Source organism: Bacillus rossius, chromosome 16 (genome assembly GCF_032445375.1).
Source record: "Bacillus rossius redtenbacheri isolate Brsri chromosome 16, Brsri_v3, whole genome shotgun sequence".
NCBI classification, from domain to species: Eukaryota; Metazoa; Arthropoda; class Insecta; order Phasmatodea; family Bacillidae; genus Bacillus; species Bacillus rossius.
In genome coordinates this window covers 46,249,551-46,272,923 of record NC_086343.1, presented here as the reverse complement: position 1 = coordinate 46,272,923, position 23,373 = coordinate 46,249,551, and the positions used below count along the sequence as shown (strand labels likewise).

The 23,373-nt window shown below is 38.1% G+C and overlaps 1 protein-coding gene across 7 annotated transcripts in view; it reads left to right on the top strand.

Annotated features, from left to right (window-relative positions):
* Nucleotides 1-23,373, top strand: part of LOC134539946 (serine/threonine-protein kinase pelle-like) — a 128,155-nt gene that overhangs the window by 69,584 nt on the left and 35,198 nt on the right. For all 7 annotated transcript variants that reach the window (XM_063382328.1, XM_063382323.1, XM_063382324.1 and 4 more), the window contains 4 exons: nucleotides 1,196-1,377; nucleotides 6,850-7,032; nucleotides 9,384-9,499; nucleotides 22,174-22,363. In XM_063382328.1, the coding sequence (XP_063238398.1) occupies nucleotides 1,196-1,377; nucleotides 6,850-7,032; nucleotides 9,384-9,499; nucleotides 22,174-22,363 (671 nt within the window). The remainder of the gene's footprint in view (nucleotides 1-1,195; nucleotides 1,378-6,849; nucleotides 7,033-9,383; nucleotides 9,500-22,173; nucleotides 22,364-23,373) is intronic.

The following is a 23,373-nucleotide window of genomic DNA, read 5'->3' as shown; positions in this document are numbered from 1 at the left end:
CGTCGTTAAATGTGTAATTGCGAAAAAGCGTAAAACATTCTCGATGATCTTGAAGTTAAATAGCAGACATGTATAAAAGTTATAGTTAAAATAATCTCTTCGTTAAAGTAATAAACATATTTGAATTAATGAGTGCAAATAAAAGTAACTTTATCAATTAAATTGTAGATTTCATTTCACTCCTTCTTTGTATCCATACAAAATAGTGATAATTCATTAAAAATGATTCGTTTTTATTCATAAAAGTATGCAATCATTTCATCAATGTTTTGTTATGACGTTGTCACGTTAAACTATCGTCCGTAACCGACTTTACAGACAACCAATTTTTTTAACTATACAAGAACTTTCATTTGCTCGAGAGTAAATTTTTACTGAAACACCTGCCAAATATGTCTGGCCTTTTCTTGAATAGAATGTAGTGAAAGTATAGTATATTTTTTTTCTCTCCAATATATTTAAGCTAGTATTAAAAGTGCCCACGTGCTGTTTTCCTTGCAATGGTGAGTCACCCTTTTCTTGTTGGTTAGCCAGAAAAACATAGTTGCCAGAGCTGTCGCATGAACATCGCTGGCGCAGGTATTACGCTAGGAGGGTGAGGGTGAGCATGCTGCGCTGTATCTGCCTGGGAAACGAGCTGAAATATTTAAACCATCCTTAACACTTAACTGGTTCTCTTCCTGGGGAAACGCAGCTGACACTGCAGATGTTATTTGTGTGGTCCTGAACAACAGCATTAAATCTAGCTGTTAAAAAATTCTGGTTTTAGAAATGTCTCTAGGATCTTTCAAATTTTTTTTTCAATTTTGAGGTTGAGGAAGTCGAAGAAATTTAGTCTTCAAATAGACTTAAAATTTCGAAAGTTTCACACACCCATATCACCCTAGCACAGAAGTATGCGAGCGAGTACTCAAGTGTGCAAGTACGCAATTGCTGCCATCTGTGTTTACGGAAAGTAATTTGATTGCCGAAATGAGATACATAAGACACTCCTACAATAAATTACACAATGGAGTATACACTGGAAGTTCGTAATTGTAACAAATATGGCAACGTAAAAACCTGTAAATAGTCTTACGATTGTCTCCCTTTCTTCTCCGTGCGGTGGTTCCTTGTGCTGTTGAGACGTCGCCCCGGCTGGCTGCTCGGTGACCTGGTGGTGCTCAGTGGCGGGTGCTGTGTGGTGTGCTCGCAGCCGGCTCGGACGCGTCGTCGCGGGTGGAGAGCTGCAGCGCCATCCCCCAGGTGGCGTACGCGGAGCTGGAGCGCGCCACCGGCGGCTGGAGCAGGGACGCCATCCTCGGCCGGGGCGGCTTCGGCACCGTCTACAAGGGCATCTGGAAGAACACGCCCGTCGCCGTCAAGCGCCTCGAGCAGGCACGTAGCCACTTGTACCTGCTCGTTCGTGTGACCACACACCACGTCCCCACGGAAACCAAACTACAGAGTTTCTGTTTGGGCCAAATACCGCTCTCCTCTAGGGGTGGAACATCCTCCAGATTCCTCCCTGTGCGGACCTCAGTATGACCGCTTGACTCTCAACTCAAATCCTGGCAGGAAATTTTTAATTGTATCGTTAACTAGTATTAGTTCACTCACTGATAAAATAACTTATGTAATTATTGTCACTAGTAAATATGATACCTCGGCTGGGCCACTATAGGCTAAGAGAGGTAAACGTGTCGTTTGTATGTTTTAGTCTTTGTGGGTGTAATTTACTGCAATAGCAATAGTTCAGTGAAAAGTCTTCAATCAGGCATACCCAGGACCACGACTATGCGGGAGTAGCAGTTTTGGCTGCATTATCGTACATCAACTTAGTTTTAACTGGAATACCTTAGGAACGTTAGTATAAAGTGTGTTGGTATTCGAAAAAATTTCTAATAAGCTGTTCTACAGCAATCAAAATCCCGATCAGCATTGGTCTTCTTGTACCCCGTGAAATGTAAGCCGCTAGAAAACAAACACTCGGAGCAAACTCTTAATCCCAACAGCGCATTATTTTGACCTGGAACCAAAGTCAACAGCCAGAATCCATCCAAAAAAATATGAGCAAGAGTGGCTCAATGTGGTGCAGATTACAGACCGCGAACCATAGATTACAGGATTTAATACTGTTATTATATTAAAAGTCATTATACTAGAAATATTTGTTACAACTTTTAAAAAATGTGAGTGACCATCTAACACTTCGATTACATTGTATTACATGATATCTTTAAATGCTAAGCGACTGGAGGGATATCTTTACTCTTAACCAGAAATGTATAGCTGCAAATCTTTTCCAAAACCATGAATGTTGAGTCGAGTTTAAAAGTTAAACTTGTCGACATATTTTGATGGATTTTGCTTGTTCTCAGCTTCAAAGTTGAGTGTTTACAGAGCAGGAATAACTGACAATGTTTAGTTACTCCCAAGTCCTAAAGTAAATTTTTCAAATACAGTGCATCAAACAAAAATAAAATAAAATATAGATGCGGTGAATCCATTTTTTTTTTTCAAATCGAAATCCATAATCTGAATCCTTATGAGATTACTGAATCATGAATCCAAACTCTAATATCCAAAAATTTCTATGCAAACCTAATTTTTTTCTATGGGATTGTTCACAAAATATAAAAATATACACACTGCTAATACATAAACTTATAAATCAAGAATTTCACACTATTAAATTACATTTTCAATGCAAAAAAGTATTCAAAAATTTAGGTCCCCAATTTACACCTGATCATTTCTATAACTCGTATTATATTCAAACTAACATAACTTATGCTGAATCATGCAGACACATTGGAATAATAAATAAAACAAAAAAAATTAAAATTCAAACGTGTTCAGATATGTTTTAATGCACTGCAGGATCAAAGGCTAGAATTCTTTTAATCCAGGATGTCTCCTAGAGATAATTAGCATATTATTTTAATTTTATGGTTCATAAATGAAGTTGTTATTTTAAACAGAAGCACCATGCCTACTCCTATTGCCTGGTGTAAACAGGTCAAATATACACAATGTTTATGTTTATAGAGGTTATAAAATTAACTTAATCCAATTTAAACAAAGGGACAAACGAAACCATTCACTAAACACAGTGTTGACCTAAACAATAAAATTACTAAAATGCAAAGTGCAATGTTTTTCCACTTTTTAAATATAGTTTATGGCCTGGATTTTGGGACATAAAAATAGTAATTGAACAATTTTTTTTTGGGAGGAAATTAAAACAAATTCCAAAAAATTATAATTTGAGTACATACTTATTTTGTTAGGTTACCGTGTTTTATTGCATAATCGTCGCACATTTTATACTTAAAATCAAGTTTGAAAAGTAGGGGTGCACGTTTATGCGGGGGAAAAATTTTTTTTGCAAGGTAAAATTATTCATAAAAACAAAACCCATTCATGGAAAGTACATTTATTTAAAAAGTGGAGTATACAAGAGCACGTCAAACAATTTAAATTAATAAGTCATGCAACAAAATTCTTTCTTCAACTTTAAATAGAAAACAAAATCTGTGACCCAAATGCGAGCCTGAACTAACGCATAACTATCGTAGTACACACTCACCACGAAAAAGTGCGGGCTATCAAATGTAGTTAACTCGGCACTTGACAGAGAGCGCGCGTTGCATGAAATCGGCGATATATCGATATTCGACTACGTGTGCACGTTCTATACGGGAAGCAACATAACCAAACATGAATGATGCCAAGTAGCGCTGGCTACATTTTTATAAGCGATACACCGCGGCGACGCAGACGAACAGATAAAGATTATAATGTTTAAAAAGTCTTTAAAAGAAAATTTACACATCAGGCAACTTCGTATTTCTGTTAATTAAATAAGTACAGTAGAACCCGTTTATAGTGAACCCGCCTATAATGAATTCACGTTTATTGTGAATTTCTGTCTCGGTCCCGGCAAAATGATGTGAGGTTATGTATTAATTTATTGGATATAGCGCACAACTTTTGTCAATGTTGATACGTTTTCCCGTGTATCACGAACAAATTTTGCCGACATAATGCACATTTATCTCAAATATTTTCATATAATTACAAGTATTTTCACAAAACGTCTATTCTGGATCACATTAACGTTTATCTCCGCAATATGCTACTCGATTGTCCACTAGTGATGGGTCGTTCGTGAACTATTCGTTCAAAAAGAACGAATCTTTGAGAGAACGAAATCTTGCGATTCGTTCGCGATGTAAAGAACCGGCTCTTTTAGGAGCCGGTACCTTGAAAGATTCGGAAGAACGAAAACACGGAGAGAACGAGAGAACGAGATGAGAACCGGCCACGCGCCTGGTCTGATTCGTTCGTGAAATGATTCATGACGTCAAGAGTCTGAAGAATTAGTAATCACAGCGTGCGCATGTTCACAAGAGCGAACGATAACTGATCAAATAAAATAGGGTAACATGAAAAATATCTATACTTGAAAATGTTAACTGTTAAGTAGTGGTTTAAAAATGCTTTTTCCCATTCACATAAACAAATTTGGAAATAAAAAAACTAAAAAAACAGTATGAATTAAAAATAACAAGGAAAGTAACTAAAAATGTTCACACTTACCATTTTTGGGTTAATTAATGTACTTCATTTGTCTCTCTTCATACTGAATCGCAGTTGTAGTATTAAATTTTTGTCTTTTTTTCTCTAAATGTGTTGGTCTACATGTAAACACTTTACTGTCACTAGAGTGTAAATAGCCTGTATATTAATATTTGTAACTTAAAAAGTGGTACAACTAATTTCGGACACGATTATATAGGAATAATCATCAATACGATCATATTTGCAAATGCTCCCGTATTATAGAGAATCACTGCAGGAAGCATTTGCAGCGTTCAACAGTCAATATTTTTGTAACAATCAGTATACAATTAGACGTTTGAAATTTAATTTACCCATGCAGAGTAGATAAAAATAACCACCCACGCGATCCAGCCTCCTCTCGTTATCGGGTCACGCGATAACGAGGGGAGGCTGGAAGCAAACACGTAGCTAAAAAGGATGGACGAGTTACGACACCTGATAAAAGAGCCAGATCCCATACACAGAAAAGAACGAAATGACCGAGATGAACGAAACGTTCTGAACGAATCATTTCACGGAACTGATCCAAAAGAACCGATTCGGTCAAAAGAACCGTTCTGCCCATCACTATTGTCCACTGTTCATATTATAAACAAGTCGTAATCGAGTGGCCTCGGTAGGCTACATGTAGCCAGAAATGGTGCTCAGTTTGTTTGGTAAAAATAAATAATTTTCCCTGCATAGTTAAAGAATGGGCGAACGCGTGTACATTTAATAAGTTATCAAAATTAAAAATAAATTACCGCCACACAAATACGTATGTACATTATAGCAGCAAATTCAATATTTTTACGTCTCATTTTTATCGTTCACGTTTCGGACATTTTGATCGAGTAATGTTCGTAAGACTACCACTAGATAGAACTCTGTGGACTAAATTTTTCCATAGAAAGTAAGAAATTTTCGTTCCAGCTTTAGCAACTGCGATACTAAATGATACGTAGTGATCTTTGAAGCGCCCGACTCGTTATTTTTCATTTATTTACTTTTGACGGTAAAAAGAATTTTGTGTTATTAAGCTGCAAATGTGCTTCAATAAGAAATACGTACATAAAAAAAGGTGAAAAACGCGTTAAAAAACGTAAGGCATTATCTGTGCGAGATAAACTGGACATTATTAAAAAGGTAGACTCCAACCCCACTGTCCCGCACGTGTTAATATCAAAGGAACTGGGAATTGCAACATCCACATTAAGTACAATATGAAGCAAGCTGAACAATCTTCTTTCTCAAGCTGCGAATACGTCACAGAGTATTAAACGCCTGAAAAAAGGAAAATACGCCGATGTCGAAGAAGCATTAATAGAAAGTTTGTACATGTGTAGTGTATTAAAAATAATATCTGCATTTGCTCATAAAACTGTTGCTTTGAGTATTTTCATTCGTTCTTTTCTTGGCTTAGGCCTATGTGTAGTAAAGATTATGCTTTTGAGTATGTATTGCCAATATAAAAGTTTTCCCAGATATAAAGTTTCCCCTCTATAGTGAACATATAAACTACTCCCTTCAGATTCATTATAACAGGGTTCTACTGTAAGTGGTAATGTCTTAATAAATATTAGCTTTCTACTGTAAAATGCATTGTTTTATACAGAAATAATTCCTACACGAATGCTCGGAATCTAGTAGCGGGACCAAAAAATTCCATGCGACGTTTACGTGAGAGGTTTTTTTATCCATATTTTGACGGCCTAAAATATAGGTGCGATGATTATGCTATAAAAGAGGGTATGCTGCAAAGAGTCTTTATTTTTAAATCTGGCTGGTTCTTAAAAATAAAAAATAAAAATAAAAATAAAAAAATTATATTCAGGAGAGCTTTAAAATCCAGGGAGATAAACTTAGAAAGAGCCATTTGGAATATTTAATTTTTACTTCTTGACATGCTTTCTAGTTCTTCTCTGAGAGGGTGTTGTGATTTTTCAGGAACTATATCATTTTAACAAATTGTCGGGTTAGGTATATGAAAAAATAGCATCGAATTTTGAGAAAAGTTGGTTGGATTGGGATAGCTGCATTAAGAATTCTGTGGAATACAAATTTTAAAATTAGCCTTTTTAACCTCAGCTAGGTTTTTAATGTAGCTAACTATGAATAAAACCTTCATGAGTATTTTTCCTGCAGCTAATCCAACCTGACGCGGCCGACCACTCTCTCTGATGGTGATGAGTGGGTCAAGCGGCACCGAGGAGTGCGAGTGTGACTGTGGTGACCGAGGGGCGGGGCGGGGGTGTGTCGCAGCGCGAGGCGGCCGCAGACTCGCGCGAGCAGGACGAGCTGCTGCTGCGGGAGCTCAGCTTCCCCAACTCGTGTCGCCACGACAACGTGCTGCCCATCTACGGGGTCAGCCTGGGGGGGCCGGCCCCCTGCCTCGTCTACCAGTTCATGCCCAACGGCTCCGTGGAGGACCGCCTGCTGTGCCGGGTATAAGGACCATTCCCCAACTTCTGGCAAATAATAGGCTTCTTCTTCGGGAAAACCAATCTTTTTTTAAAGTAAAAATTTTTGGCAAACTTATTTTTATATTATTAAAAAATTATATGCTTAAGTTTTTGTCTCAATCTTCGTCATGTAAGAAACCACAATTTTGCACGTGTGTGGACCAGACAGAGCACGGAGAGATATCACAGAAACACACATATCTGTGAAACGTAATTCAACCCTCATTCATAAATGCTGTTAAAGATAAAAACTCTTGACTAAATTTAATACTCAATGGGTTGAAAATATGTGTTTAATAATATGTTTTTACTTTTGACTAACGTAAACATCTTTACTATATCGTTAGGTCACGTTTGAAAATGAACTTGATCAGAGCAACAATGAACAATGTTGCCAAATGCATCACAAAGAAACATAAGTATGCCTTCATAGTTTCAAATATTTAAGCCATAAATGTTTTGTTTCTTTCAGAAACATCAGAAATGTTTTAAGTTTTTGGAGTTGGTCATCATGTATGATCAAAACAGAGCCCAATACATAACTACCCCTCCTCACCCCTCTCCAGCAGGCATTTTATACTAGACGCAACATAACTCCGAGCCTGGGTGACGGTTAGAAAATCGTTGTGTGTATGTGAGTCCCGACACTGGAGAAGGCAGACGTGGCGCGGCAGTGAGAGATAATGCGTAACTTGATAACAGGGGCTACACGCTACTGCACAGAGTGAAAACTCAGTCCTTCGGTGAAATCCGACGAATACGTTGGAACTTACTAAACGTTTTCGTTTACAGTTTGGATCTGAGGTTTGTATGCATGTAGTGTATCACTTTTGTTCAGAGCCAGTGTTACATATGTAGTGCAGTACTTCAGTAAAGTACAACTTTATACATAAAATGCCTCCAGTGTTGTCAAAAGTTAAGAGTAAAAAACTGCACTCGCAGTCGCGGGAAATCGTCTATAACGTTCTGCAGTTTATGGAAAATGAAGCGCGATTGCAGGAACCCTCCATTTCACTAGAGAAAGCACAGCTGAGAACAGCTAATGCGACGGGTGTGTGTGTCTCGCACGACTGTACAAACAATATGAAAAATGGCTCACCGAACAATAAATACAAAATCAAATGATAGATAATGCTCCCTATCACAATGTAAAAATAAATAAAACGCCTACCTCCAGCTCGACAAAATTGGAAATGCAGCAGTGGTTAAGTAAGGAGAATATTTCCTTTACTAGCGACATGCTCAAACCAAACTTGTATAACCTCATAAAGAAGCACAAACCTTCGCTAGTGCAGTACTCGGCAGACAGACTATTGGTAAATAGTGGCCACACATTACTTCGTCTGCCCCCTTATCATCCGGATTTGAATCCGATAGAAAGAATATGGGCTAAAGTTAAAGGAGAAGTCGCTTCAAGAAATGTTACTTGCAATTTGGCAAATGTAAAAAAACTTTGCGAGGAAATATTTAACCGAATGGGTCCAGAAGATTGGATTCCGATTTGCAATCACGTCAAGACACTCGAGAACGAATACTGGGATAAGGATGTGCGTTTTGACATTGAAATTGATAAAGCGATTGTTCAGTTAGGTGATGCAAACAGTGACAGCAGTGACGTTTACACATCAGACTCTTCGGATGGAACAGTCAGTGGCGTTGAAGAACTGAGGTAGTGCTTGGAACGTCAGTGGTAAGTGGTCAATGTTTTCTGCTTTTCTCTACCTGCTGTGCAAGGTCGCCGTATCTGCTTATACCCCCTCCTCATCCACCCAACCCCCCCACACGTGTTGCAGTCAACACTCCTCATGTGTGACGTAGCTCAAGCTCGGAGTTATATTGCGCCTAGTGTAACTCCCTGCTGGCGACATGCGTGTTTGCGCACACGTGTGTGTGTTTGTGTGCGTGTGTGCCGCAAACGTCCCCAAAAGGGCGCAGTCGAGCCAGTGATAAATAATAATATTGTAAGCTGTTATTTTACGATTAATAACAATTAATATTATAAGCTTTTTCGTTTAATTTCAATAGTGTTCTTGTCCTTTCAGTTATTATAAACATTCAGACTTTCTTTGTTGAAGTACAACTTAACAGCAATGAACCCAGACTGCTAAATTTTAGGAATCCAAACGAGAATTGTTTTACGTAATTTGTTAAAGGAATTTAAGTATGGATTATTTTTATTGTAATTTAATAAAATTATTGTGTGTTAAACTGACGCACATCAGTGATAGCAACAAAGTCTTCAGTTTTTAAGAAGGAAATTGATTTAAAAAACTACAAAGTCTAGTGTGTGTGTTGCACTACAACTGGTGGGATAGCGTGTGGTGATGTTCCCAGGGCCGCACCCCGCCGCTGACGTGGGTTCAGCGACTGAAGATTGCGGAGGGAACGGCCCTGGGACTGCAGTTCCTGCACACACGCCCCACGCCCGTCATTCACGGCGACATCAAGAGGTATCGTCCTGCTGTGCCTCGCCCTGTTCTATGCCAGCCCTTCAGAGTGGTCTCTGCTAAGAAAGATGTTTTTTATTTAGACTATTTGAAATAGTAAAGAGAACCTCAAAAAACTTGGCATGATTTGATTTGATGTTTAATATTCTGTTTATCGGACTGAGCCTTGCGCCTCTAATATTTGGAGCATAATCAAAAATATTTGTTCTTTAGAATATGTAGCCTCTCACAATATTTTTAAAAACACAACTTGGGACCATATTTCAATTTTATAGTAAATGTTTATTCTGGACTTATGATTAACCAGAATTATAAATATTTTTGGATTTTCTGTAAAAGTACCGTATTTACTCGTGTATAGCGCGCCCTCGTGTATAGCGCGCACCACGATTTTGGCAACAAATTCCAAAGAAAAAAAAATTAAATTTTTTTTTCCCATAAATAAATTTTACTAACATTTTGTGGTACCTGTTAAGTAATTAGTTATGAAACAAATGATTCTTTAAATTGATGTGTGGTGATGCGTCAGGAAAATACTTAAACTCTGCTGTGTAGACGGAAGATAATGAAGCACTGTATCGTCACAACTGGTATGAGGGCGGGAGGGAGGGAGGCAGGCAGGATAGGGACTATGACCATCAAGTAACCTTGACAGTTGATACGACTAAACACCACCACTCCCGTCACGAAGCTTCTACATAGATATTTCAACTGATAGTTAACACATTTTTAGGGACACGCAAAATGAAGCGTGCCACGCTACGTTGCAAAGCTGGCGCAGACCAGGTTGTGAGTCTGTGTGTGTGTGTGTGTGTGAGAGATGCCTCGTTGCTTGTGCGTATGTGTGGGGGGCTGGCCAGAAACGTCACCCATCACCCGGCAGTTAACGACTTCCACTCCTCCTCCCCACCCCACCCCCTCACTTTTTTTTTCACGTGTATAGCGCACATCCTTATTTTTTTCCTTTACTTGAGGGGAAAAAAGGGTGCGCTATACACAAGTATATACGGTATTAGTAGGGCCCCACTTTCATGGTAAATAAAATTAACAGATTTCGTCATAAAAATATCTTGATTTCGTCATAAAAATAGTCTCATTTCGTCATAAAAAACTGCTCTCTAAAATCATGGAGAAAAATGTAAAAATACAAAACCAATACATAAAAATAGAAACCATACTACAATCATAATCCTTAAATTATACGAATGATTTTGAGTTCCATAAAAGTAATTTTAACATTATCAGAGTTTAAAAATCATTAAAAGAATAGGCCTACATGAATAAAAGACATGTTTCCAGAATTGACAATTCAGTCTCCTAAAGTATTTGGAATTTCTTATCTCCGCCGGGTTTAATGAAAAGAGGAAGTTAAAGAGCATAGAATAAAAGTATTTTCGAAATTTTTAATTTTTTTTTTTTTAATAAATATCGCCCAACTATGAAAATTAAAAAATTCGATATCTCCTTATAAAATTAAGTATTTGAAATTTCTTATCCCCGCCGGGTTTAATGAAAAGAGGAAGTTAAAGAGCATATAATAAAAGTATTTTCGGATTTTTAACATTTTTTTCGCAAATACCGCTTAACTACATATTTACCGCCTTCACTTTAAAATTCGAGTGCACGATCGAAAACAGTCACTACTTTAGGCTTTTTGAGCATACAAGGCTTACATTTACAAAAAATATCTTTCATACGAAAGCGTCACGATCTATGTAAACAATAACATAGACTTGCCTTTGTTCTTATTCTCCTCGTGACATGGCCGTAGTAGTAATCTGTGCAGCCAGAGATTAACTCACACGTTTTACAAAACATTTTTCGCAGGCGGTAATTTCATTTTAAGGTATCGATTCTCATATTAAATAAACCGTAAATGGGACCGAGTCGTATGGAAATGTTAAACTGATGAAATACAGGAAGAAAACTATGATTTTAAGCGTAAACGTGATAGCGAAGTATACAACTCGATTCTTGAATCGATACTTTCGAACTCAAAAAACGTCTCGCAAAAGTCGTATTTATACAGTTGGTACCGAAGCCATTATGTTTGTTTTGATACATGAACGAAGATGAAAAGTGGTTAATAAAGTAGTCTTTAGGTGGGAAATTTGTGTTTAGGAATCTGTACTGATTATTAAATGTTGTCTATGTTGTTATTAATTTAATTGACCTTTCCAGTCAAAAAATCGTGTACAAGTAAGCAGATTTCGGGTCAATTTCGCGAAAAGGGTTTTTTGTGTGTAATTTCGTGTTTTAATTAAAATTGCTAACATTTCGCGTTATTTCGCTTTATTTCGCGGTTCGCGAAAATTTCAGTGCCCTAGGTATTAGCATTCTCAGTATTGTGTTGATGTTTTCCATTACCGTATTTACCAGCGTACGGGTCGCAGTTTTTATGTCAATTTTTTGTTTAATAAAATGTTCTTGTACTGTGACCTATTTGCGAATTTTCCATTTTAGCAACAGAAGGAATAAAAAAAACCAGCCAGAGAAATGGGGGAGGGGGGAGAGTTAGTGAGTGCGTGTGGCCACGCAACAGTGTTGATGGCTCTCCCTCTCAATCATCATGTTTCTATCATCTCTCTGCAGGTTTTAGTGACGCAACTGTTTCCATTGTTTTTGCGTGCATTTTCCTACACTTTCTACTGCAACATTTCATTCGTGACAAAACTTCTGTAAAGGGCGTGCTTGTTTTTATTGAAGAAACTGACAAAATATTTGACAAGGAAACAACCTGTGGTTTTTTCTCTTTTGGGGAAGACGGGAAGGGAAACATGGGTGTAAAAATAGCATTGTTTTCCTTTTTTTTTTGTTAGTTATTGCTAGGGTGAAGGGGGAGGGGTGAGGAAGGGCCATAAAGAATGAAGAGGGGAAGGACGAAGGACACAGTGCTGTTTCTTACGCGGCAATAAGCTGAGACACGGACCATGAAGACTTTTCACTTGTATTCTACTGGGAGACAGTTATATGGCAAGACTCATATTCGAAGGTGACCCTTATAATTAAAAATGTTATAATTTTTAGCCCAAATTTAAGGGCGCGATCCATATGTAGGGGCAACCCTTCTGCTAGTAAATACAGTATTTTTTCAACACTCTTGATTCTTCCCACAAGAGTACTATTAATTCTATCAATGTTTACATATATTAAAAATCTTTACGTAAATACGCATGTCTGAAGTTAACATAACATGTATTATTATTATTATTATTATTATTATTATTATTATTATTATTATATAACATATTTACTGTGATGCGAGGGGGGGAAAAAACCAAAAATATAAAACCGCTAACAACTGCAGATGTTATGTTTACTGCAGTGAAACACCATTAATATTTTGGCCATGAATTACCAAGTCTAATGCTACGTAGCACGATTTACCATTTCCTCATTTTTAATTATTTCAGGTTTTTTCAGCAACTGTAGATGATTGCAACCACAAACCTTCTGTAATCATTGCAACATCTTTCTCACAAAAAAAAAAAACCTTTTTCAAGCCACGTATAAGATGTTTGTCGTTCATTCAGCAACAGCAGGTTAACCAACGTTAGAGCTTGACAGAACTTGTGCTAATCAGAGTTGCCATGCATTGTTTCCATGTTTTCAATAAGCAGTACACCATGCTTTTTCAACACACCATTTATAAAAAAAACTGTGTAGATGATTTGGTAAATACAGTACTAAACAATTACTAGCCCTTGGACTGTGTTGGGCTGTAGACAAGCAAGATGTGGGAAGTCAGAGCAATAGGTGTGGAGTTGATGAGGAGTACGCTGGCAGTTACGAGACAAGACAGCATCAGGAATGAGATGGCGAAAGTAAGAGCAGGAGTTCAGGACTTGAATGAAAGTCATGAAAAAAGCAAGAATGAGATGGTATGGTCGTGTGAAGAGAAAGGAAAAAGAGAGGGGCTGCCGAGGAAAATGTTGGAGTTGAAGTAAATAGGAAGAAGACCCCCAAGGAAGACCAAGGATAAAGTGGGCAGAGGAAATAGGTAAAGGAGGGCAAGAGAGAGAAGAAGAATGGAACAGAGTGAAGGAGGAGTGACAGACGAATATGAAAGCTGACCCGGCTGCAGACTGATAGCAGTTGAGGATGATGGTGAATTATGAATCAGACCTTGGATAAGCATGCAGTTTAGCGTAGTTAAGATTATGACCAAGTTAAGGGTATCCAGCCCTTGTTTGAAAGATGAGATCGCCTTCCCCGATGCTTGCCCCTCTACTCCTCGGGAAGGGAGTACAAGGGGTTGAGACATTCACTGGGTCTGAATGTTCACCGCACTACTCACTACTAGGCAGACAAGTCGAGAGAGGCTCGCCTGAGTCACAGGAGGCGCGACGGTGTATTCTTCAGGGACGTAAACAGGGCCGTGCACAAAGCAACAATCGATAAATGACCAGTCAACACAATTTCAGGTGCAGGACCGTTTATTGTGCCCTACGAACAAGAATTAACCGAATCTGGCTCCCTTGCCACACACTGGCAGCTGCCTCTGTAGAGCCAACTGAGTTGAAGGATGCGAAACAGGACGAGATGTGGAACTGCCTGCGACGAGGCATATCATGATTTTGCGGTTTTCCGACCCCGCCACTTGCACAATACCTCAGTAGACAGACGGATGAGAGAGGTTCGGAAACGGATGGTGAACGGCAGTTACCTTCCAAGGCAGTGCCACAACACGATTGGGTCAGTCCATATCAAGTGGTCCAGCTCTGGTTGCTCGACTATTTTTAAAAAAATTCATAATTTGAGCCTTGTTAACATTATGTATTGACAGTTTAAAACTGACACAGTTAAATTTTTATTCTCACTAGTTTGATTATGGCAGCCATTTTTTTGTCATGGGGCGCGACAATTTTTACATTTACAAGGGTTCAGCTACATTGCTATATCTTGGCTCTGGTAGGCCATATCATGATGAAACAAAATCTGAGGGGTTAAGCACATTTTAAGCTACAATTCTGATGACAAACCATTTTTTTAACATCACTCAATCTTGCCAACTTTAAAGGTTGAACTTGTGCCTTAGAATTGCAAAAATTTGCATTTTCATAAATTTTTTTAAGAGTGAAGGCAGTATCTGTTGGGCTTCAAAATATTTATGGATGTGCTTATGTAATAGTAGAGTAAATACAAATTATTTGGAGTGTGAGACTTCAATACTTTTTTTTTTTTACAATTTTGTAAAAACCAGTTTTTTCAGATTTTTGCTTACTTTACGGCTTAATATCTCTGGTGGGCAGTTATCTAAAAATCTTAAATTTACACACAATTAAGTACTCCATGGTACATAACTCCTGCAAAAATTTAGACTTTGAGATTCAACTGGTTCGGTAGTTACAGCCTTGCCAAACTTGTGTAAAATTGCATTTTTTTTTTGCAACAATGAAACTATAATAAATTCTAATTATATTTTTAAAAATCTTAATACCCTAAAATTGGCATTTACTATGCAATTGAAAAGAGTTCTCCGACTAAGAACATTAAAAAAATATGCCTGAGATGTTTACCACTGTTTGGAGTGTGCAGGTCTTAACAGGCACGGACTTGCTCTAGTATGGTCTGGTATTTGTTCCATCCTGTTAGTCTGCCAGCAGCTCTGGTATAGGAAAGGTGGTTTGTGTTTCCATGAAGGTTTTTTGTTTTTCGGTATGGAGAAAGTGTGTTCAATAGGACATTTAACAAATGAACAATGCCACAAATGTGTTTATGGTTCAGTGCAACAGGAATTGAAGAAAACCTGTGTGTTTAGTTTAGAACAGCAACAGCTAATATTTACCAGAGTTTCTAGTGATGTTAAGTCTGTATGTAAGTACCATGAGATTAAGTATCTTATTAAATATCACCATATATTTGGCCGGTATTGCAGTGATCCTTTACAAATACATAAAAAGGCAATCACAAAAGGACTTAGGGAAATACTTCCTGAACACATGTATAAAAAAACAAACTACAATTTACTGCTTGTCCCTGGTAGGTCCTTGTGTCCTACATGCTACAAAAAAATATTTGTGACAGCAAATGATGGAACAGGGGACACATGTGATTCAGACTTTATTACAGAGATTGAAAAGTTGGGAAAAGTAGACAATGTATGTACTCAATTAGGGGTTTCGCCAGCATCTAAAATAAGGAAATTGGGTTTAGATAAAAGACCACAAGCAATAGCTGACAAGATCAGTAAAGTTTCAAATGTTTTGAAAAGAAATCTTGAGGAATCTTTTGATGAAGTGATGGAAAACAGAGAAGCAAGTGAAGAGTCTGTAGAAGAGTTTGACGAATTAATCAAGAAACTGAAGGATAAATGTGCTGTTGCAGGAAAAGAAATGAAAGTGAAAATAATTAGTTTACTTCCAAATTCATGGAGTCGACTAAGAATAACTCAAGAGTTCAATGTATCTGATCGTTTGGTAAAACTGACAAGAGACCTAGTGAAAGATCAGGGCATTCTACCAGAGTTGGGAAAGAAAAAGGGTTTTGGCATTCAATCAGAGGTGGTTACTACAGTCCGTGAATTCTATGAAAGTGATGAATACAGTCGTCTTTGTCCCGGAAAAAAAGATTGTTTATCTGTAAAAATAAATAACATGAAATGTCAAAAGCAGAAGAGGCTGGTGCTTTGCAATTTGAATGAATTGTTTGTGGAATTTAAATCTAAACATCCAGACTGTAGAATTGGAAGATCAAAATTCATTGAACTCAGACCTAAGTGGTGTGTCACAGCCGGATCATCGGGAACACACAATGTTTGTGTTTGTACTTATCATCAGAATGTTAAGCTAATGGTTGACGGTGCAAAGCTTATGAAAGATTACAAAGACCTACTTGCTATACTTGTTTGTGATATGAGTAGTTACGAGTGTATGATGGGCAAATGTGTTAAATGTCCAGGAAGTGAAGCCCTAGTATCTCTGTTTGATGAATTTGAAGAAAGTGATGCCATCCCAGACAACATAATTTTTCAACAATGGACTACAACAGATAGAGCTGAAATGATAACTGTTATTCAGCCAAAAGAAGAATTCTTTCTGTCCCTTATTGAAAAACATGATTCACTTAAAACTCATCATTTTATATCAAAGATTCAAAGTCAGCATTTGAGAGAGAAGAAGGAGAAACTTAACGAAACAGAGTGCATTGTTCTGGCAGACTTCGCAGAAAACTTTACATTTGTTATCCAAGACGAGATTCAGAGCTACCACTGGGTAAATCGCCAAGCAACTGTTCATCCTTTTGTGTATTATTACAAAGAAAACGATAAACTTCTAACCCAATGTGTTTGTGTAATCAGTGATCATTTGGACCATAACACAACAACAGTGCATACATTTCAATCTCATCTTATGAAACACTTAAAAGACACTGTTCCTTCGGTTCAACATATAATTTACTTCTCAGATGGATCATCAAGTCAGTACAAAAATAAGAAAAATTTAATTACTGTCTGTCACCACAAGAATGATTTCGGTCTTAGTGCTGAGTGGAATTTCTTCGCAACATCACATGGAAAAAATGCATGTGATGGTGTTGGAGGAACAACAAAAAGGGAAGTAACAAAGGCAAGTCTTCAAAGAACAGTCAAGGATCACATTCTTTCCCCTGAAGATATGTATATGTACTGTACACAGACTATTAAAGGTATCAAATATATATATGTTAAAGAAGAGGAAATTACCGCTCGACAAGAAGAGTTGAAACCTAGGTTCGACAACTGCCAACAGCTCCCTGGAACACGAAAATTTCACCGCTTTGTTCCTCTCACCGTGATTATAATGAGATGCTATGCAACGTCCAAATCAGAAGAGTATGAGGATCTTCCAGTTTCAACCAAGTCCATCCCCATGAATCTTCGGAACAATGACATTATCGCCTGTGTGTATGACGAACAGTGGTGGCTAGGAGTCATTGAAGAAGTTAATTTTGTGAACAATGATATTTACGTAAAATTTTACAACCCAGCTGGACCTAGAACATCATTTAAGATGTCATGTGCAGACAGAGTGTGGGTGCCGCTTAAGAATGTGTTGAGGAAGCTCAGTCCATCAGAGCTATCCACAGCAACTGGACGTTCACACAACATTTCAGCATCATTATCTGAAGAAATTTCAATGCTGTTTAACAAACATAAGAAATAAGGTACAAATTAAAATCGTAAATCATTTGTCTGTTTAAAAATGTGATATAGAATGACTGTTATAATTAATATTTTTGTGCATAGTATACATGTGTTTTGGCAACAAACTTTAGTGAAATACTTTTTATGACTTAGTACAGCACTTACAGCATATATATAAAATAATTAAGAACGTATATAAAATTACTAGGGTTGCTTTTATTTATGCAAATAAATAAAAAAAATTACGAGTTTGGCAAGGCTGTAACTTCCGAACCAGTTGAATCTCAAAGTCTAAATTTTTGCAGGAGTTATGTACCATGGAGTACTTAATTGTGTGTAAATTTAAGATTTTTAGATAACTGCCCACCAGAGATATTAAGCCGTAAAGTAAGCAAAAATCTGAAAAAACTGGTTTTTACAAAATTGTAAAAAAAAAAGTATTGAAGTCTCACACTCCAAATAATTTGTATTTACTCTACTATTACATAAGCACATCCATAAATATTTTGAAGCCCAACAGATACTGCCTTCACTCTTAAAAAGATTTATGAAAATGCAAATTTTTGCAATTCTAAGGCACAAGTTCAACCTTTAAAGTTGGCAAGATTGATTGATTTTAAAAAAATGGTTTGTCATCAGAATTGTAGCTTAAAATGTGCTTAACCCCTCAGATTTTGTTTCATCATGATATGGCCTACCAGAGCCAAGATATAGCAATGTAGCTGAACCCTTGTAAATGTAAAAATTGTCGCGCCCCATGACAAAAAAATGGCTGCCATAATCAAACTAATGAGAATAAAAAATTAACTGTGTCAGTTTTAAATTGTCAATACATAATGTTAACAAGGCTCAAAATATCAATTTTTTTAAAATTGATGAAGCTTCCAATAAATTTTTTTTTGGACCACTTCATATGGATTGACCCGATTGGAAGTGGACGATTGAGAACCATCACCTGTGAAGGTGGTGCAACCTAAAATGAGCAGCTGGCAGTAAAGACATTCTAATCAGCGGCAGGTGGTGGCAGGCAGGCTCTGGTAGCTGAAGGTCTTAGTGTCACAAAGTGCATGCAGTTCCAGCCTGCTGAGGCAGTATCGAGTAGCGGGGACGAGTACCAGAAGGCCTAAGATGAGCCGGGTATTAGACTACGACTGGCAGTACAGTGGCTAGGTCCACTATCGCATGTCTGGCCGGGAGGAGGGGTAATGAGCTACCTCCCCTCCCCTTGCACAGCAGGCAAGTCTCGGCGGTCCAAGGTCACGCAACAGCGCTGAGCCGGGTGTGTGTTGTGATGGTGGCCGTGCAGCTGTCCGTGCGGGGGCAGTGATAGGGATAGTGGCTGGCGCTAGGTTATAGACATCTGCGGGCAGTTGCGTGAGTGACAAGTGTCAATGAATACCTAAAAAAATAAATAAATACCGTAACAAAATGCCTAATAGTCCCAGCATTTCTTTTGATAGAAAATTCCTAATTTTCTACATTAATAATTTTATGTACAATTCTAACTTGGGCTTTGTTTTCATTAGTATATTCGCATAAGACATTTTGCATTTCATAGTAAAGCATTTAAAAGTGTTTGAAAATTGTATTTGAATTTAATATCAGCCCTTTTAATATTTTATTTAACTTTGTTCTTTCGCTAATCATATTAACTTAGTAGTGCTGAGACATTACTTATACATATAAATACGAGAATCTAAGCTGGAATCAGATTTAATGCATTTTTAAGAATGTTTTATTAATCACAAACAAAATGGCTCTTTCCAATACTTACATATACCGTAATACCAGCTTAGGAAAGACCCACTTATAATTTTTCGGCATAATTTCTTAGTAAATTAAAAAATGTCTTTAACTGGGATTCACTATATCTATATGTTATGTATTGAGACAGTTAGTTTTAAGTAGGCTATTTATGTAGTCATAAGTTGCTAGTTAGGGAACTTTAAGGCACTGGCAACATTGCGAACAACTCTTTGTGTATGTTTGGACGGGAACCAACAGTGAATGTGTAACGATGGTTACCACAATAAATTGGCATTGGAACAGTCATGGGCGTGGTTAGGGGCAGTATACAACACTATATACTTTTTAAAAAATATTACTTGAGTTTAATGTATTTGTATTTAGCAAAAATTCCTAAATAATGCTGTTTACAATTAGTATACTCTTTCCCAATTCTTTTATGGTAATCTGGAATATTTGCTAAAAACAAAATACCGGTATACGTTTGTGTTCCTCCTCAAATATCATTACTAGGGATGGGCCGGTCGAATCCTCGAATCCCACCGAATCTCTAGTATTCGAAAGATTCGAAATTCGAGGGGAAAGATTCGGGATTCGAGGAAAAATATTGATGTAAATGTAGTACTTTAAAATCTTAAATGCTTACAATTTACTTGGCCTGTTTACGTTTTCCTTGGAACACATCCTATTGAGGTACAGTAGAACCTCGTTAATACATGATGGTCAGGACCGAGATAATCACGGATTACCGAATTTCACGGACTAGCGATTAAAAGCTCGGAAGGTCTTGTCAAGCTTCTCAGACACCGGCGTGCAGCTGGGTTAAGGCCAAGGTCATGTGATGTAACATCTCCCGAGGCTTACTGCGCCTTGGCAGCACATGGATAAAAAATAGTAAACTCCCTATTATTCGTGTTAATTGAGACCCCGCCGATGCCCGGATAAATGAAATCCTGTAAAAAATAAAAATAAACCTGGATAATCCTCAGGGTAAGGGCCGGCCCGTCTTCGAATTAGTGTCTCAGCTTAAAAAAATACAGCACTGCCTAGCCATTAGTTCACGGTCATTTACAACAGCCCAAGAGAGAAAGATAAGATTGTGCTGACCTTGCACCCCCCCTTCCCCCCTCTCCGTACAGCCGAATGCCAGCCAGACACGTCACTGGCCAGGCATCACTGGCCGGGTGGAAACAAACAAAGGGAGATGGGAAGCAGAAGTCAGGACATCCCCCTCACGTTTAAAGAGTGACAAATGTGACAGCTGAAAGGGGGGCGACACAAAGGGTTGCTACAAACAGTGTTGCAGAGTTGGGCGCGGCCCACGCGATGGCTTGCAGTGTTTGCCGGCTGCCGGCCCGCGTGACGTTCATTTTAAGCGTTGACAATTTTTAATTTTTTTTTTCTTCTCTTTTAAAAGGTTCCGGATCATCCGATTCCCAAATTAGCGCTTCACGAATTAACGAGGTTCTATTGTATTGTACTTTTAATTCGTTATTATATTAAAAAAATATGAAGCATGTACTGATTCGGGAAACTTACTTTATATTCATGAACATGGATGCATTGTCGCTACATTGGCATTAAATAAGGCATAAATCACATATGTATTCTCAGAATATGCTAAAAAATAAAATAAAGCACATTTAGGATCTAGACTAGCAATATGAATCTTGTTTTTTTTTTTTAAATAACTTTACTGAGAAATCTTTAGTGAGGCTTAATTTTAAAAGACGCACGACAATATTTCTTATGGCCTAAAACCATTGAAGCCAAGATGGCGCCTTTCAGTTTCCATTAAATATTTCAGGAAAGTGTTTACCTTCATTTGGGACTTTAAACAAATGTCAAGTTGGTAACTACAAAATATTGTTCCGTCGGATGTTGAATTTCCGTGGATACATGAATCACTGTACTCACAGATAATGCCTGAATGCCTTAAATCCACCAAGTCGGATTCTATAGCAATTGATGAAGTGACCAGATTCTTACGTGATCCTACAGTTAACCCAGAAATAAACATCCTCGAATACTGGAAAACTTAGTCTGCGTGTTCACCCAGGCTACATAAACTGTCCAAGAAATATTTGTGTTCACCACCTGCGACAGTGTTCTCTGAACGTTTGTTCAGCACTGCAGGAAACATGTGACCAAACACGGAATCGTCTTATTCCAGACCGTGTCATAATGCTTGTGTTTTTTAAATAAAAATTTAAAGGGTTAAATAATTCTGCATAATGTTTAATTTTTTCTCTTAACTTATAAATTATTTTATAATTAACCCTTGAGAACTGGATTCGGATTCGAGGGGTGGATTCAAAGTACTGTTTGAGATTCGGATTCGAGAAAAATGGGATTCGAACCATCACTAATCATTACCCCTCTGCATTGTCGGCAGTCGCTTGCCTTGAACGTGTGTCTGATGCAGGAAGTAGTCGTGATGCTTACAGCACAGGTTGGATTGTCCTCCTCTGAGTCAACGAGCCTATGGTTCTTTGCAAGCAGGAACCACATTGGCAACTGTTGTAGTTTTACACCAGTTTCCCTGACCCCAACATTCCTGTGGGTGTCCATTAGAGAAATCTGAGTGATGCAGTTTTCTCTTGAAAGAGAAGTGAAAACTACTATCACTTAACTCGTCTACTAAAAAGACCAAAATTGGGAGATTAAGCACCTCTTAAAAATATTGAATATGGTATAACTATATACCTGTTTGTCTGTAGAAGCATGCACCATCGTGAGTGCTGACTGACCAGTGTATCGGAGATACAGACAGTGTGCTACAGCGACCACTGTTGTGTGGCTGCAGCGCCAACATCCTGCTGGGGGCGGAGTTCGAGCCGCGCATCGCGGACTTCGGGCTGGCGCGGGAGGGCCCGCGCAGCGACTACACGCACGTGATGGTGAGCCGTGTGCACGGCACACGTCCCTACCTGCCGGAGGAGTTCCTGCGCTCCCGCCAGTTCTCCGTCAAGGTCGACACGTACAGCTTCGGCGTGGTGAGTACCTGCTCGCCGTCGTCCTCGGGGCGGGGACCAGGGAACAGTCGTGTCCCCTGCTCTCAGGACAGATAACATGCCTTTTCAATTACAGTAAAACCCTGTTAAGAAGTTTTTCAAGGGACTGGATGCTTAAAACTTCTTAACAGGGGAAACTTCTTAAAAGGGGAAAAGTAATTTCCAACGTAAAAATCGATTTTACTCAAATGACATGTACTGTATTCACACAAAAATACACTTGCTATCATAGGCATGCTGGAATAACGGAATAACTAATTACATATTTTTTATCAGTAAATTGAATTATTAAAACTGTATTTAATTTAATAAGCACATTTAAATTAGTATTATCAAATCACTTGCAAAAAAAAGCAATAACTAACATTTTTATTGTTTTAAAAAATATATGCAAATAATTCTAAGAAAGTAATAGCTGGCGGTATATGGTTTACTTTGTTTTCGTCACGTGACTTGAATTGGAAAATTGGTGTACTGATGGAACAGCCTCTTAGTCCCTGAGAATGCAACTAGGTGATTGGTCGTGCTGTGTGCGGCACAGGTTTTGAAGATCGTTGGCGTTTCTCATTCGTCAGTTAAGTCACGAATGGGGAAAATTGTCTGCAGGTGGAACAGCCTCTCAGTCCGAACAAACGCAGGCATATGATTCGTCGAAATACACACAAGTGACAGCGTGTGGCGTGCGGCGCAGGTTTCGACGAACGTGCGCGTTTCTCATTCGTCACTCGAATGGGGGAACGGCGCACAGATAGAACAGCGTGTGGCGTGCAGCGCAGGTTTTATGACGGTCTTGTTCTGTTCAAATTAACTACTGTGTTGGCCCGAATATAAGGCAACCTGCAGTTTCAGGAGGCCAAACAAATGTAAAAATAATTTTGGTAGAAATTAATGTGAAAATTCATTAGACATACATTTTGTGTTGATAAATCCTTTTTGCATTTATGTATACCGCATTTAACTTTCCGTTTCACTTAAGCTACGTTTTACTATTT